Below are 17,121 nucleotides of genomic sequence, written 5' to 3'. Positions count from 1 at the left end.
GGACACAGATGTGTGTACACAGAACCATTTACAAACTGAGCTAATATCATTTTTGATGCAGTTGACCTGGACAGAGAAAGAAGAAAACAAAAACCCGAGCCCCTGAACAAAGAAATTCCTAATGCAAGACTTGCACTGTGTGAAATCCCAAGGGAAACCCTTCAGTAACACCCCTTGGGGTCTCCAGGAAGAGAAAGGTGAAGGCTTGCAACTACCCTCACACACATTCCTGTCGAAAACACCACCTGACACGCTGTGGACCGAGGTGGAGCTGATGCCAGGAAGTCAGCAAACCCCTTTAGGTACCATCTTCCACCTTCAGCTCTTCCAGGCACCCCCTCCTTCCCTAGATTGTGAGAGCACGGACTTACTGCAGTGCAAAAGTATCCACAGCCAGGGCAACACTGGTGTTTCACCATCCTCCCTCTATGGTCCTCACACAGCACCAAAAGCTGGACTTTGTTAGACGGGCGCATCAGTTCATACTTAACCACACTGTTTGTGCAGCGGCCCAGCTGGAACAGGAGAGATTAAAGGAAATGAAATTACTGCAGACCAAAAACACTCTCTGTGCTTGTGAGGAGGAAGGCTCTGCCCAGCTGCCTGGAAGGAGCCACAGTAATTCAGCTGTGTGCCAGAGAGCATTAGCGGTGCAGCAGGAAGCTGTGAAAGCTGCTCTCCCAGGAAGGAACGCATCATTTACTGACTAACATGCATGTGGACCCCAACTCGTTTGTTCCTTGCAAGAGGGGGGAAAAAAATGAACCAAACAAAAACTAGAACAAAAGAAAAGCAAAACACAAACCGAGTGGTATCTGGAAAGAGGCAAGAGCCAAGCAGCAGCAGAAGGGGCAGTCCCATGGGCCTGACTCACGCGGCACAGGCTCTCTTCAGCCAGGAAGAGAGGCTGGTGGTGACCAAGAGAACAAGACCATGCACACTAAATCTTGTTACAGTTCAGAAGCAGAAGTCACAGGAAGATAAAGGAAAAACTCATCACTCTTTGTTGCCAGGGAAGTCAGGAGCCTGTGCTGGTTGCAGAACACAGGGCTGGACAGCCAGGCCTCCAGCAGAGCTCAGCTAAAGACACAGTACGAGGATGTATCCCAAAGGCTTTCACCCCTGGACAGCTCTGGACTTCAAAAGCTGTCTCCTCCTGCACTACCTTGCTCTGCCAATGCCAGCAGGCCTCATAGTGGGGCTCACCTCTCCCAGCCAGTAGCTCTGCTGTGGCAGAAGGATCAACACTCCTCTCTGCTGTGCCCACTCACACACCTGTGACATTCACATTTCAGGTGCCACCTGCTAGCAGGACAGGACACTGCTTGGACCCTGTCAGCTCCTCTTGACAAGAACCTTGCTCTTCCCAGATGTGTGGCAGAGGACATTTATAAACCACAAACACAAAAGTGAAAGGCTGATACAAGTCAATGTCCCTACCCAGACCTGAGCAGGGTTTACTGTGTGCTGCCACCATGAGCAGAAGAGTCACTGGGGGCCATGGTGCCTGCTCATCACCAACAGACTGCCCCTCTGCTCTAGCTGAGCTTTGACCTGCTGCTTGGTCCTCAGCAAAGCTAGGTTTTCTCTCTGGAGTTTTTTAAACTCCCCTTCTCCAACAGACAAAGAGAACAGATTTTAACCTAGGCTCATTACTCACCCCTGGTGTCTCTGACTGAGCTCACCCAAAGCCCAGCCACCTTGGCTGGTTTGATCACCCTTACCAGACAGAGCCAGGGGCAAGAAAGGACCATAGAACTGCTTTTAACTTGGGAGCTGAGGGAATGTAACACGTGCAAAGCTGCACTGTCCATGTGAGGAAGGCCCTGCATTATTACATCACACTCTCTTACTTGTTAGAAACTCTAAAAAAAGGTACCCAATGATTAACTGCTATTTTCCAACCATTAGAGAGTGCAGCAGGGTGCTCAAGACTATTTAGACCATTCTCCAAGGACATGACAGCCTGGAGAACTCACTATTCACATGTTTGATATTCTCCTAACACCTATGAGTCACTTATCCCATTATGAAAGAAGAATCTCACATAAAGCCTGTGAAGCCTGGCCTTTGCTTTGCCTCTCTCTGATTTATCCAGGGATAGAACTGCCCAACCACACACAAAAACTCTTCCATGTACCTTTTGGTTATTTAGCAACCTGGAGTCCTCCTCCCTCCTATACAGCTCCAGGATGTTCTCTCTTTAATCAACCAATGTTACCATGCTTTGGAAATTCCTTTCTCTATAGGTACTAACAGAAGCAGAGCTGGGCTGCATATCTGATTATCCCTTTCTCCTTCCATCCATCCCTGTCCTTGGATCCTACTGGAGAACTAGGGATATTCTCACTCCTTGTCCTACTGCATGCAAGTAGTGAGACTGAGGCTCAGCTGAAGCTTCTAAGAAACTCAAGTTCCTCCTGAGTGTGTTCCTGTTCTGCAGCCTCACTTTCCACACTCCTGCAGGGAGTCACTTCTGCCACGTAATTCCACATTTCTGGAACCAATACTGCCCAACTAGCCCAGCTGTACCAACTGGATGGCACTGTTTTCAGTCAGCCAGGCCCAGAGGCTGCACAGAGTTGTCAAGACATGGGAGGCTTTGTAACAGAAGCCTCTTGAGGAGGAGGAGAGAGGAAGGCTGAGGCAGCCCGAGCCGGCGCAGGCCATGCCAAGCTGCCGAACCTCAAGAGCTGGCTACAGGAAGGTTCACATCAGCTCCCTCGTAGCCAAGGGAAACCAGCTGCAAGCTCCCTCTGACTGCATCTTCTCACTTCAATACATGCTGCTGTGTTTTAGCCCACTTGGCCTGAAGTGTGTCTGCTACCTCAACCTGACCCAGCTGCGTAGGCCAGGACAAGCAGGAGAGATCCACCCAGCTCCTCTCCAGCTGCAGGCAGCACCACCTCCTCTCCTCTGCACAGCCTCAGTCCAAGCATGCAATAGACACAGAGTGCTGGAGCCCTCAGTATGCCCAAGCAGGTGTTTACCCTGCCAGTCCCACACACCAGTGGGTTCCCAGTCTAGCAGGCTGCCAAGCCCCTGTGTGACCCAACACATGTTCCCTGTGTGACTTTTGACTCTCTGTATCTGGGCCCTCAGCAGACAAGCCTGCGAGAAGCTGAAGGGCAGGTCCCTACCTCGTTATCCACACTCTCCGTGGCCATGCACTGGTTGTTGGCTAGCGTGGTGATCTCTCTGCTTTTGGGGGTCTCCATTCGACAGCTACAGAGGGGGACTTCCTGGAGACCATCTACTTCCATTGTTTCAGGACCATTGGAAAGACCTGGAGTACAGAAAAGCAGTAAATCAGCTCTGGAATTCTCTTGCAGGGAAAAGGATGAAGTTGATCGACATCACCCAAGTCCTGTGGCATCTTCCCATTCCATCTCCTGAAACACTTTCAAGGCATTATCTAAAACCTGTAAAAAAAGATTCCTTTCTTGCACCAGAAGCATCTTGCCCATTTTGAAGTCTGAACACACCACAAATGACTGTTGTAAAGTCACAACTAAGAAGCTGAGAGCAGTTCACTCTGAGGAAACCTCAACAAGGAAAAGTAACCTGAGGTACAGCCATTTATCAGCTTGTCTCCCCTCCCCACCTGCCCCAAAACACTGTGCTCAGGCACCAGAAAACAGGGAGGAAACCACCCAGAGTAAGAAATGTGAATAGTTAGTGGAGTGATAAATAGAGAAGATCAGGAAAGCAAAAAAAAAAACCATCTATTTCCAGGGGCTTATTACACAGATGGAAAAACAAAATTCCTGGGACTACTTGGTCTCAGCCAACCAAGAATTATTTATTTTGGAAAGAGAACAAACCAGAGAAATGAAAGCAGCAAGACACTGAGATGCTCTGCCTTCTCCTCATCTCTTCCTCTCAGACTGTGAACATGTTCAAACCTATTTAAAGGTGGATAATGGCTTTTGAGGGGGCTCCCTGCCAGGTATGGGTGCACAACATGCATATTCTCATGCCTCCTCTGGATTCAACTCAATCATTGGGTTACCCATGACTGCAAAACGCCATCCCAGTGACAAACAGGCCACTTTAGTCCTCTCCTCATCTCATCCTACACAGGTGTAACATCTTTTTAGAACATTTCAGGACAAGGGGTAACAGGCACAAATTTGAACATAAGAAGATTCATCTAAACATGAGGACTGCCTGGACAGATGGGCAGAGTCCAAGGGGATGGTGTTCAATAGCTCCAAGTGCAGGGTGCTGCACTTTGGCCACAACAACCCCATGCAGAGATACAGGCTGGGGTCGGAGTGGCTGAGAGCAGACAGACAGAGAGGGATCTGGGGGTGCTGATTGATACCCGCCTGAACATGAGCCAGCAGTGTGCCCAGGTGGCCAAGAGAGCCAGTGGCATCCTGGCCTGCATCAGCAATGGTGTGGCCAGCAGGAGCAGGGAGGTTATTCTGCCCCTGTACTCTGCAGTGGTTAGACCACACCTTGAGTGCTGTGTTCAGTTCTGGGCCCCCCAGTTTAGGAGGGACATTGAGATGCTTGAGCATGTCCAGAGAAGGGCAACGAGGCTGGGGAGAGGCCTTGAGCACAGCCCTACGAGGAGAGGCTGAGGGAGCTGGGATTGGTTAGCCTGGAGAAGAGGAGGCTCAGGGCAGACCTTATTGCTGTCTACAACTACCTGAGGGGTGGTTGTGGCCAGGAGGAGGTTGCTCTCTTCTCTCAGGTGGCCAGCACCAGAACAAGAGGACACAGCCTCAAGCTGTGCCAGGGGAGATTTAGGCTGGAGGTGAGGAGAAAGTTCTTCCCTGAGAGAGTCATTGGACACTGGAATGGGCTGCCCGAGGAGGTGGTGGAGTCGCCGTCCCTGGAGCTGTTCAAGGCAGGACTGGACGTGGCACTTGGTGCCATGGTCTGGCCTTGAGCTCTGTGCTAAAGGGTTGGACTTGATGATCTATGAGGTCTCTTCCAACCCTGATGATACTGTGATACTGTGATACTCTTTACTGGAAGGGTGATGAAGCACTAGCACAGGCTGCCCAGAAAGGCTGTGGAGTCTCCCTCTCTGGAGCTATTCAAAACCTGCCTGGATGTGCTCCTGTGTGATATGTGTATCCCTCTCTGGAGACCTTCAAGACTCATCTGGATGTGTTCCTGTGTGTCCTGCTCTAGCTGATCCTGTTTTGGGAGGGGTGTTGGACTCAAGAACCTCTGGAGGTCCCATCCAACTCCTATCATTCTTTCTTTAGGTGATCCTGCTTTGGGAGGGGAGTTGGACTCAATGATCTCCAGAAGTCCCTTCCAATCCCTGCCAATCTGTGATTCCATAACAGAAATAAGCCCTCACACGTCTGCCTTTGGACTGGCTCCCTGTGAAGCATCCCAAGCCTTCCCTACCCAAGACTGCTCTGGGATTGTGTCCCAGTGAGAAAGAAGCCTGCTGCTATTTTTTTTTTAGCTTTTGAAAGAGTTCTTTTGCTGCAAAGTTTCAAAGATTAACCTCCATCCTGGAAGGGATTCCTCTTTAGCTGCCCTGGCAATGGCAGCACTTCCCCCTGCAGCACTCTGCCCATGGCCATGACCCTCTCAGTGAAGCTTTCATCTTGTCAGGAGTTTCCTTTAGCCAACAAGTTGCAAGATCAGAGCTAGAGAAGGGATAGGATACTTCAAGACAGCCAAGCAGAAAGAGAGAAAGTCCTTGCAGTTTTCATGCAAAATCCTGTCAAGATCTTAAAGGTTTAAGAGCTTTTTCTAGGTCCACAAAACTCATTCCTTGACTTCCATGCTAGCATTTTGCTAATCTTTTTGACATCCAAAGGCTCTATGAAAGCATTCTTCACCCACCCTGACCCTCCCTTGGTGGGGAACACTCCCACTTGCTCTTTGATGTGTCTGGATCAGAAAAACCAGACAATCTTTGGGAGTCAAAGAGCAACAGGGGACTAACAGCTGGATGTAGGTCAGTAAGGAGATGCTGGATGGAGACAAGTTCAGCACTGGGAACAGCGGCTGGAGGTTAGCTCCAGGAACAAAGGCTTGTCCCAGCCCTGCCTGGGGCTGACCTAGAGGCAGTAGGAGGGCACTGGGCAGATGCAAACCAGCATCCTTCAAGGAACAGAGGGCAGATGGCAAGTGCGACGGGAGAGCTGCAGCAGCACCTTGGGCCCCATCCCAAGTCACCGAGCTCCACCCGAGCGGGGTCCCCCAGACCCATCCATCGCCCTGTCCCCATCCCGGGGGTCCCCGGGGGCGGCTGGGCGCTCTGCGGCCGAGCAGCTCCTGCGGCCGCCAGGGGGCAGCCGGGACCCCGCGCACCGCCCCGGCAGCGCCGGGAACAAAGCCCCAGCCCGGCCCTGCCCCAGGCCCCCGCTCCGCACCTCAGCTCCCCGCTCCAGCCCCCAGGCCCCCGCTCCGGATCCCTGCCCCAGCTCCACGCTCTGGCCCTTGCCCTGTGCCCGCGCTCCAGCAGGGCATGGCCCAGCCGCAGCTCCCACTCACCTCCGGCTGGCGAGGAGAGGATGCCCTTCACCCGCAGATCCAGGGAATCCAAGGACACCTCCATGTACTCCATGCTGTTCTCCTGGCCAGGGCCTTCTCTGCCTACCAAAGGCGGCTTATAGGCTTCGGCACCTAGACGGAGAGACACGTGGAGGGCCGCTACAGCAACGCGAGCGACCGAGCCACGGCGCAGGGGTGCGGGCAGGGGCAGGGGCAGGGGCCAGGGCTGCGGGCAGGCTGCGGGCAGGCTGCGCAGGGAGCCGCGGCCACGGCCGCACAGAGCACTGTGCAAACGCAGCACCTGGGCAGCCATGGCAGGGCTGGTTCCCTGCCTCCGTCCCCGTCTGATCAGACAGGTATCTCCCACCTCCACTCGGGCAGGTAACAACGAACACTAAGACCAGAGGACACAAGTTCTGCCCCCGAGAGGCACATCTGCCTCTGCTCTACTGCGGCGGCAGCACAGGCTTAAAGGGCACGGGGCAGGGATGAAACCAGGGCTCGGCACATCCTCCTGGCTCCCACCTGCTGCAAAGGGCTGCAGGTACGCTCTGGCCACGCAGGGCAAAGCAGCTGATCAGGTACGGCCTGAAGAGGATGAGGCAGGTGACATTCAGCTTAATGGGAGGGGGGAAAAGGCAAGTTTGGGCTCTAAAGTGAGCAAAGCTGCTGCTGGGACAGAGACTGCATGGGGACCACTCACTGGGAAGACTGCATGGGGACTCCCCAAACCCTTCGTTGGAAGTGTCAATCTCTCCACACTGTGGCCAGCAGGACAAGGGAGGTTCTTCTGCCCCTGTGCTCAGCACTGCTCAGGCCACACCTTGAGTACTGTGTCCAGTTCTGGGCTCCTGAATTGCAGAGAGCTGTTGAGGTGCTGGAAGGTGTTGAGAGAAGGGCAGCAAGGCTGGGGAGGGGCCTGGAGCAGAGCCCTGTGAGGAGAGGCTGAGGGAGCTGGGGGGGTGCAGCCTGCAGCAGAGGAGGCTCAGGGCAGAGCTCATTGCTGTCTGCAGCTGCCTGAAGGGAGGCTGTAGCCAGGTGGGGTTGGGCTCTGCTGCCAGGCACCCAGGGACAAAAGGAGGGGACAGTCTCAAGTTGTGCCAGGGAAGGTCTAGGCTGGATGTTAGGAGGAAGTTGTTGGCAGAGAGAGTGATTGGCATTGGAATGGGCTGCCCAGGGAGGTGGTGGAGTCACTGTTCAAACAGGTGCAAGCAAAGCCTGGATGGGGCACTTAGTGCCATGGTCTGGTTGACTGGCTAGGGCTGGGTGCTAGGTTGGGCTGGATGAGCTTGGAGTTCTCTCCCAATCTGGCTGATTCTATGATGCTCCCCTGGTTTGCTTCTGCACTCACAGTCTGGCCAAGAGACATTCATTAGCCAGGAAGATTAGCAGCCACCTTTGCTGAAGGTCTGAACTGAAGAGCCAGCTGCTTCCCCTGAAAGGGATCAAGGGCCTATGCTTTGCCTTGAGAAAGAGGCTGCCTTGGGAGGAAGAGGAGCAAGCCAGATGACCAACAAACCACACAGACAGCAGCAGCTGAAATATGGGCATTGAGCAGGCACAGATGCCTGTTTGCAATTAGCCAGCACAGAAAACTAACCCCTTTGATGGGCAATGGATGTGTGAAACCTTAATAACCAAGCTGAAGGCACAGCTTTTTTCTCAAGCCCACGTTGTTAACTTTCCTCAAAAGGAGTGTCACATCCAGTCTGTGTTCCTGGCTCTCCCCACCCCACAGCTTTCAGAAGGCAATCTATTTTGAGTGTTAGGCAACTGAGGTCAAACACCAATGACCACTTGAACAACATCCAGAGGTCCCCTAGAGTTTGTCAAGGAAAAGGCTTTAAAATTCATGCTGTTCAAGATGAGTTCTTCAAAGCGTGGACAGACTTCTTTTGAACGCTTCTGTAGAGGGCAGAAGTCATTTATGAATCAGCAGTTGTAGCTGAGCTACACACTGTTCTCCCAGGGAATAGCAAAGATCCCAAAGAGACACTGGCCATCCTCTGGAGAGGAATGTGCAGCAGTTTCAGCATCCAGTTACATTTGTGTTTCACCTCACCTGACAGTCAGGATGGGAAGAGCTATCTCAGCATTGCCTTCCAGCTGCCTGTAGGGCTTTAAAAGACACCAGGTTCTAAAACGTTCCAGGAGGCTGCCATGCTTTAGTTAAATAGAAGGGTTGGGTGATAGGTTGGACTCAATGATCCTAGAGGTCTTTTCCAACCTGGTTAATTCTGTGATCCACACCATGGGATAGGCCTCTGGCCTCATTACAAACACTGTGGTGCTCTCAGAACAGGCAACCATGTGCACATTGCACTCAACTGGACAAACAGCCATACAAAAGCAACTGAGCATCACTCTGGGATGATCTAACCACTGACTGAGCTCATGGGACCGTAAGACTACAAAGTCTTTCTTGAACACTCTAAAATAAGTGTGTCCATGTACAAGGAATGTTCCCCCAGCACGCCAAGGACCAAGCCAGCCTGTGTGTTCTGCCGCTGCAGCGCGCACAACAGCAGCTACTGCTCAGGAGATGCCAGTTCACATCCTGCTTTACCACACAGCCCATCCTTGTAAAGGAATCATGGAACAGTTTGGGTTGGAAGGGACCACAAAGATCATCTAGTTCCAAGCCCTCTGCCACGAGCAGGGACACCTCCTACTAGCTCAGATTGCTCAAGGTCTCATCCAACACATTTAAGCCAAGACACAAACTCTTCAAGCTGGACCTTAGTTTGGAAGGGTCCCCATTTGTCTCAGCCTCCTGAGCTCTGCAGCCTTACAAGCAGTCATTCTTTTGCCTTTCAGTATTCTCCTTTCAGAAGCTAGACCTTTATGCAAGTTCATAGTCTCAGAATGGTTAGGGTTGGAAGGCACCCTAAAGACCAGCCAGTTCAAACACCCCCACCATGGGCAGGGACACCTCCCACTAGCTCAGGTTGCTCAAGGCCTCATCCAGCCTGGCCTTGAACACCTCCAGAGAGGAGGCATTCACAGTCTCCCTGGGCAACCTGTGCCAGTGTCTTCCTACCCTCACACTCAAGAATTTCCTCCTCATCTCCACTCTCACTTTCCTCTCTCCCAGCTCAAAGCCATTCTGCCTCATCCTGCCACTCTCAGCCCCTGTCAGAAGTCCCTCCCCAGCTCTCCTGTAGTCCACTTCAGCTACTGGAAGGCTGCTTTAAGGACTCCTTGGAGTCTTCTCTTCTCCAGGGTGAACAGCCCCAGTTGTCCCAGCCTGTCCATATAGGGGAGGGAAGAGAAGAGAGAGCCCCAACTCTCCCAGCCTGTCCCTACAGGGGGGGGAAAAGAGAACCCCAACTCTCCCAGCCTGATAGGGGAGGGAAGAGAGAGCCCCAACTCTCCCAACCTTATAGAGGAGAGAAGAGAGAGCCCCAACTCTCCCAACCTTATAGAGGAGAGAAGAGAGAGCCCAAACTCTCCCAGCCTGTCCCTACAGGGGATGGGAGAGAGAGCCCCAACTCTCCCAGCCTTATAGGGGAGGGAAGAGAGAGCCTCAACTCTCCCAGCCTATCCCTATAGGGGAGGGAGGGAAGGGAGAGCCTCAACTCTCCCAGCCTTATAGGCGAGAGAAGAGAGAGCCCCAACTCTCCCAGCCTTATAGGGAAGAGAGAGCCCCAGCTCTCCCAGCATTATAGGGGAGGGAAGAGAGAGCCCAAACTCTCCCAGCCTGTCCCTACAGGGGAGGGAAGGGAGAGCCCAAACTCTCCCAGCCTTATAGGGGAGGCAAGAGAGAGTCCCCAACTCTCCCAGCCTTATAGGGAAGAGAGAGCCCCAGCTCTCCCAGCATTATAGGGGAGGGAAGAGAGAGCCCAAACTCTCCCAGCCTGTCCCTACAGGGGAGGGAGGGAAGGGAGAGCCTCAACTCTCCCAGCCTTATAGGCGAGAGAAGAGAGAGCCCAAACTCTTCCAGCCTGTCCCTATAGGGGAGGGAAGGGAGAGCCTCAACTCTCCCAGCCTTATAGGCAAGAGAAGAGAGAGCCCAAACTCTTCCAGCCTGTCCCTATAGGGGAGGGGAGAGCCTCAACTCTCCCAGCCTTATAGGCGAGAGAAGAGAGAACCCAAACTCTCCCAGCCTTATAGGGCAGGCAAGAGAGAACCCAAACTCTCCCAGCCTAACAGGGGAAGCAAGAGAGAGCCCAGACTCTCCCAGTCTGTCCCTACAGGGGAGGGAGGATTGAGTTCTGCAGACAGCCACTGCCCTTATGGGCCCCAGGTCTCTCCCCCTCCCGCTGGCAGGCCCAGAGGAGCAAGCCCCAGTCAGTTACCGAGCACGCTGCCTTGTTTCTTTTTAGTCCTCCGCCTCCTCTTGCGAGTGGGTTTCAGCCACGGACTTTCCATCTTTCCTTTCCTCTTCAGCAGCTTCTTCTTGATGCTGGACTCCGAGCTCTGAAGAACCAGAGAGGCCAGGTGCATGTAAGGCATGTTGGCAGCAGCGTCCCAGCAGTCCCTGGCGCCCGTGCGAAACAGCCTTCTCGCAGCTTGACTTGCGCGAAAAGGCCGTAAGGACTGGGGGTTTGAAAGTCAAGTGGAGCTAAGATGTCTTTATAGCGCCAAAAAGGAAACACAAGCACACGTGTGGGTGTACTTCCTGGCATTTCACAGTGCATGCTTCACTTTCTCTTCCACGTAGGCTCTGACACCACACTCATAGCAGTAGTAGCCAAGCACCTCCGTGCAACGACACAAGCGTGGAGGCACACACACACTTTGAGCTTCTCCTCCACCCCAGAACACATCTGGGGCTTTGCAGACTGAAAGATTCACATTGATCCACGGTCATGCAAGAAAATGCCAACAGAAAACCCAACTTGAACCTGAAGAGCCCTTACAGGGTTGGGGTGGACACAGGGGAGCTGAACTCTGTGGCAGCAGCCCAGCCCCCTCCCTAAGCGAGGTGCAGGGCAGCACGGACTAATCATGCAGCAAGTACAGAGAGACAGGGTTTGGATTTTGGTTTGAAACAATGCAGTTGTCTGGAGTGGGTTTTCAAAGCCAACATCAAAGCAAGGAATCAGGGGGCCCAACTCTGTAAGGCAGTCTTCAACACATCAATCACAAAATTCATGTTCAAACCACAACTGTCAGCTCCTGCCCCGCCCAATCCCTCTCCCACCAAAGCCTAGGAACAACCTCCTGCTACCACTAAGAGCAGCTGGATCAGGCCCTACCTTCATAGGAAGCTGATGCTGCACCATGTCCTGCTACCACAGTGAGCAAAGGCAGGCAAAGGGGGCCCTGAGGCCTGGCTCTCTGGGGCAGCTCCAGGGTGTATCTGCTCTGCCCCTGGTAACGGTCCTTGGGCATGGGCTCGGTTGTGCCCCACCACGTGGTTTACACCCATTGCATCACACAGCTCGCAGGAGAGAGGTTTGCATTGGAGCCTGACCCTCTCTGGGGAACCAACTGACTCACCAGATGTGAGCAGTGCAAAAACCACCGTTTAGGGTGTAGAGAAATGACCTGGGAGTTTGGATTTGACTGTGGGCTCAATGCTTCAGGCCACAAGAAGAAAGGGACAGGCCACACAGCACCTGCTGCTGCTTGGTCCTCTCTGGCTCCTCTGGAACCATTAAGACCTTCAGTGATCCCCCTTGGTATAGTCATTTCGACCTTCAGCTCATAACATCAAGGGGATGAAGTCACTTTCTCAGTGACTAAAGAGTTGGGGTGCCTTAAACGGTGGCTCCTCAACTTGAGAGTCTGTGGAAAGGGAGCAACATTTTTAACTACAAAGGAGGGTGGAGGACAGGAACAACCAACAAACAACTTAAATCCCTTTTAAATAATCAGCTTCTCTTCACCAGGCACCTAAAAAGAAGAAGTAAAATTCACCAGCAGCTGGTGAAAGTCTTGCCCTAGCACTATGCAGCCTTCTCGAGTGAGTGTCTGTCTGTCTGTCTGCCTGCCTCCCTGGGAAGAGCTGCCCAGCTGGGGTGATGAGGTGGCATGTCAGATCGATGTGAATTCAGGCTGTGAGCTGGGCCAAGGGATTGGTGAACAACTCTACCTGAGCTCCAAAGCCGTGCAGAGCTTCAGGTTGTGAAGAAAACATCGCTGGCTCTACCACTTGCCAAGTCTGCATCTGAAGAATTTAAGCACCCTTAAATATTTCTGCTAACATTCAAATGATTAAAAGCATTCAACACCTTGTTGAGAAACAACAAACAAAAGCCCATTAATTAGCATCAGAAAAGCAATTACTTGTACGGCAGGTCAGGGTTAAGCACCTCGTGGAAAACAATCCTGTGTGGGTGGGTTCAGAGAAGGACTTTTGTCAAAGAGACAAGAAGCTGCAGGGCTCTGCTCGGCCTCTGGCAGCAGTGCAAAGGGGAAAAGGCTACCGACAGGACAAAGGCTGAAGGACACAGTGAGCAGCCACTTACCAAGTCAGACTCATCTCCATCCTCCTCCTCCTCGATCGACTCTCCGGACTCTTGCTCCTCCTCAGAGTCGCCATCATCAAGCTGCAGCCACCATTGCCCGAGAACAGAGAGAGTCAGGTCAGGTCTCTTCACGCAGAGTATCTCCTCATCATCCTGCTCTGCCCAGCGCCCAGGAGGGCATCTCCTCATCATCCTATTCTGATAAGTGCCCAGGAGGGCATCTCCTCATCATCCTGCTGTGCCTAGCACCCATCAGAGCATCTCTTCATCATCCTGCTCTGCCCAGCACCCAGCAGAGCATATCCTCATCATCCTGCTCTGCCCAGCACCCAGCAGAGCATCTTCTCATCATCCTGCTGTGCCCAGCGCCCAGGAGGGCATCTCCTCATCATCCTGCTCTGCCCAGCACCCAGCAGAGCATCTTCTCATCATCCTGCTGTGCCTAGCACCCATCAGAGCATCTCCTCATCATCCTGCTCTGCCAAGCGCCCAGAAGGGCATTTCCTCATCATCCTGCTCTGCCCAGCACCCAGCAGAGCATCTTCTTATCATCCTGCTGTGCCCAGCGCCCAGGAGGGCATCTCCTCATCATCCTGCTCTGCCCACCACCCAGGAGGGCATCTCCTCATCATCCTGCTCTGCCCAGCACCCAGCAGAGCATCTTCTCATCATCCTGCTCTGCCCAGCACCCAGGAGGGCATCTCCTCATCATCCTGCTCTGCCCAGCACCCAGCAGGACACCTCCTCATCATCCTGCTGTGCCCAGCACCCAGCAGAGCACTCCCCCCATCATCTTGCTGCACCCAGCTCCCAGGCCCAGCATGCACATACACCAACAGAATTTCCTCTCCAGGCCAAGCAGTCCAAGACAGTAAATGCATGTCATGATATATCCATGGGAATGGCAGAAGGAAAGAAAATAGTTCAGCCCCAGAAGAAAGCTTTCCAATGAAATCTTAACTTCTCTGATTATCCAGAACCAGCCTCATGTCTGCACTGTGTTATGGTTTTGGGGGAAAATGAAGCAAACCTATTTTATTCCTTTACCAACCACTAAGATTAGGAAGACATCTCTATGGGTTCAGTGATTCCTCCATCTAAGTGTGGTGAGGGTTCTGCATGTTAAATGGTGCCATGTTCTGCAGGGACCACAGACTTATGCAGCAAGGCTGAAACTGGGGGTAGGGGGAGAGACTCTCACGGCAACAACAGAGAGCAGGAAAAGGTCATGGAAAAGCCTCACTACCACTGCTGCACTTTTCACCAGCCTGCAGGCCAAGAAAGCCTACAAACTGCCTCGGGCAGTGCCACTCCTGTCCCAGCTGTCCAAGGTGTCCCATCCCACTCCCTCAAGCCCTGCAGAGGGCATGTGAATACCTTTCTGGCGTTGTCTGCATCAGATGCGCTGTCTTTAGAGGTCCTGTTATCATCTACAGGAAACAGAACTGCCTGTTCTGCTCCGTGATCATCCTCCTCTTCCAACTCATCAGAGTCTTCCTCTTCAGAGTCTACATCTATGCTTTCCCCGTTCACATGAAGGCTGGCATCACCCAGGTCCTTTTCACTCTGAAAGTCGTCCAAGCACGTGAGCCACAAAGACAACATCAACTGATAGGACAGAGCAGCTGAATCCATCCCAGATCACCTCTGTGCGAGGAGCCTTCAAGCTGCCAGGGCAAAGCTGGCCCCCCAGAGCTCCTCAGTGCTGCCAGCAAAGCCAGCCTGACAGGCTGTGACATCTAACCCTGTCAATGTGGGGACCGAGGAGCCATGAGGAGTCATTCCAGACTCACGTGGTTGTACAAGGCTTTAAGGAGAGAAGGGCTGCTGGGCAGGAGCCTTCAGGCAGAGCCCTGCAGTCTAATTCAAACACAGAAGGGCAGCTCCACCAATGGTTCAAGAATGCTTCTAGAGAACTGAAAGGGATTTGCACTCTACTCCATGGAAGCCTAGCACTGTTCTCCTTGAATTCTAAGACCAAAACTTCAGGATGTGAGCTGCAGCAAAAGCAGAGTTTCATCAGGAGTGAGTCCCTGCCTAAACCTTTTTAAGTAACCTGTTGTTTTGCCTCAGGAGAGCACTGAGGTTGCAGCCTCAGGCAGCAACACTAAACAGTTATCTCGAGGACACCAAAACAAGTTTAGCACATGAAGGATGCTTGAAATATCTCCTGTTCCACAGGACTCAGGGGATAGAAGAGGAACATTCAGTGGAAAACCTTTGTGTAAGAGCTGGTACCTGAACAGCCGCTCTCAAAAAGCCATTTTGAAAGCAGCAAGACTGCTACAGGCAGGAAGCTGTTGCCAGAGAAATGTAGACTAGCAAAGGAAGCTGCTGACTGCAACAGGCCAGCTCATTCCTGCACCTATCCATGGGGTTGATGTGCCAGAATGAGAGATGTGTATGGTGACAACAAGCATGTCCGGTGGGCTCAGGTCTCCCCTTACCTTGGCACCCATAGAGGAATGAGTTATGCTCTTAAACATCTCAATCATTGTTCTCTGTTTTAATACTTTGGTCTTTTTCTTGGGAACCAGGCTATAGGTTCCCATTCTCCGTTTTTTCTTCCGAGATACTGCAGCAGCTGGAAAAGAAAAAGCAAAAGAAACCCAAAGTTTGCTCAGGAAGGACAAGAGGGGATGGAGAGCAGAGGCAGTTCTGAGGGGAAATTACATTTGAGAGCATGATCTGAGCAGAAGGCTTCCCACTCCAACAGATTTGTTGGAAGAGTGAAGTGATTCTCCTGCTCTGTTCTCATGAGACCAAACTTCCAGTACTGCACCCAGTGCTGGTGTCCCCAGCACAAGGAGGACCTGGAGCTGCTGGAGTGGGTCCAGAGGAGGCCACAAATGTGATCAGAGGGCTGCAGAACCTCCTCTATGGGGACAGGTCAAAAGAGTTGGGGCACTTCAGCCTGGAGAAGACTCCAAGGAGACCTTAAAGCAGCCTTGTAGTACCTGAAGTGGACTACAGGAGAGCTGGGGGGGACATTTGACAAGGGCTGAGAGTGGCAGGATGAATCATAGAATCAACCAGGTTGGAAGAGACCTCCAAGATCATCCAGTCCAACCTAGCACCCAGCCCTATCCAGTCAACCAGACCATGGCACTAAGTGCCTCATCCAGGCTTTTCTTGAAGACCCCCAGGCACGATGCCTCCACCACCTCCCTGGGCAGCCCATTCCAATGCCAATCACTCTCTCTGTGAAGAACTTCTTCCTAACATCCAGCCTATACCTATCCTGGCACAACTTGAGACTGTGTCCCCTTGTTCTATTGCTGGTTCAACCTGGGAGAAGAGGCCACCCCCCACCTGGCTACAATGTCCTTTCAGGTAGTTGTAGACAGTAATAAGATCACCCCGAGCCTCTTGATGAGGCACAATGGCTATTTGCTGGGAGAGGGGGAGAGTGAGAGTGGAGATTAAGAAGAAATTCTTGAGAGTGAGGGTGGGAAGACACTGGCACAGGTTTCCCAGGGAGGCTGTGGATGCTGCCTCTCTGGAGGTGTTCAAGGCCACGTTGGATGAGGCCTTGGGTAGTCTGTGCTGGTGGGAGATGTCCCTGCCCATGGCACAGGCTTGGAACTGGCTGGTCTTTTAGGTGCCTTCCAACCCAAACCATTCAATGAATCTATGGAATTTCATTCCAAGTCAAGCAAAAGCTCTCACACACCCTTGGGCAAACCCTGAGAGCTTTCTGCCAGGTTGCTAACCCAGACAAATACTGAGTATCCTCCCCATGCTCATTCTGGCCTCATCATCCCCACACACAACACCAACTCCTTACATTAACCTGCATTTGGCAGGTGCTGCAGGAAGCTGAATAGACTCCAGCCTGCTCACACAGATCCTGCAAGGCTAATTACACCACCTGACAATGAAAGTGATGTACAACAACTGAACAACACACAGGGAAAAGGTACCTTAAATAGAGAGCCCTTTGCTATTAACCTCATTTCACACCTACTATGCAAATCTGTTTCATTTCTTTCACTACTTTGATTGGGTCTTAATTTGTTAAGTCTCCCTCCTGGCCTTCTAATCAAATCAGTCATCACACCTCACTGCCTGCCACCTTCTTTGCTGAATACACTTCAGAAGGATGCTTAGTGGAGGCTCTTTAAGAGGAACATGCAGCAGGGAACAGCCAGTTGCAGCTCTAACAGCATCGTTTGCAGCTGCACGACCTGCTACTTGAAGGCATTTCTGCTGGGATGAAATTTCACCAAGT

The 17,121-nt window shown here is 52.4% G+C and overlaps 1 protein-coding gene across 13 annotated transcripts in view; it reads right to left on the bottom strand.

Moving 5' to 3' along the window:
• EHMT1 (euchromatic histone lysine methyltransferase 1) overlaps positions 1–17,121 on the bottom strand; it is a 153,313-nt gene that overhangs the window by 41,881 nt on the left and 94,311 nt on the right. For 9 of the 13 annotated variants that reach the window (XM_064171526.1, XM_064171532.1, XM_064171534.1 and 6 more), the window contains 8 exons: positions 15,338–15,474; positions 14,268–14,456; positions 12,891–12,971; positions 12,515–12,589; positions 10,773–10,893; positions 6,475–6,606; positions 3,141–3,286; positions 372–515 (listed from right to left, as the gene is read on the bottom strand). In XM_064171526.1, coding sequence (XP_064027596.1) covers positions 372–515; positions 3,141–3,286; positions 6,475–6,606; positions 10,773–10,893; positions 12,515–12,589; positions 12,891–12,971; positions 14,268–14,456; positions 15,338–15,474 — 1,025 coding nt within the window. The remainder of the gene's footprint in view (positions 1–371; positions 516–3,140; positions 3,287–6,474; positions 6,607–10,772; positions 10,894–12,514; positions 12,590–12,890; positions 12,972–14,267; positions 14,457–15,337; positions 15,475–17,121) is intronic. The other 4 variants (XM_064171527.1, XM_064171529.1, XM_064171528.1 and 1 more) reach the window with 2 other exon arrangements.

The sequence above is a fragment of the Pogoniulus pusillus genome, chromosome 35 (assembly GCF_015220805.1).
Source record: "Pogoniulus pusillus isolate bPogPus1 chromosome 35, bPogPus1.pri, whole genome shotgun sequence".
NCBI classification, from domain to species: domain Eukaryota; kingdom Metazoa; phylum Chordata; class Aves; order Piciformes; family Lybiidae; genus Pogoniulus; species Pogoniulus pusillus.
The sequence above is the reverse complement of the archived record's forward strand: the minus strand, read 5'-3'. Positions and strand labels throughout refer to the sequence as shown.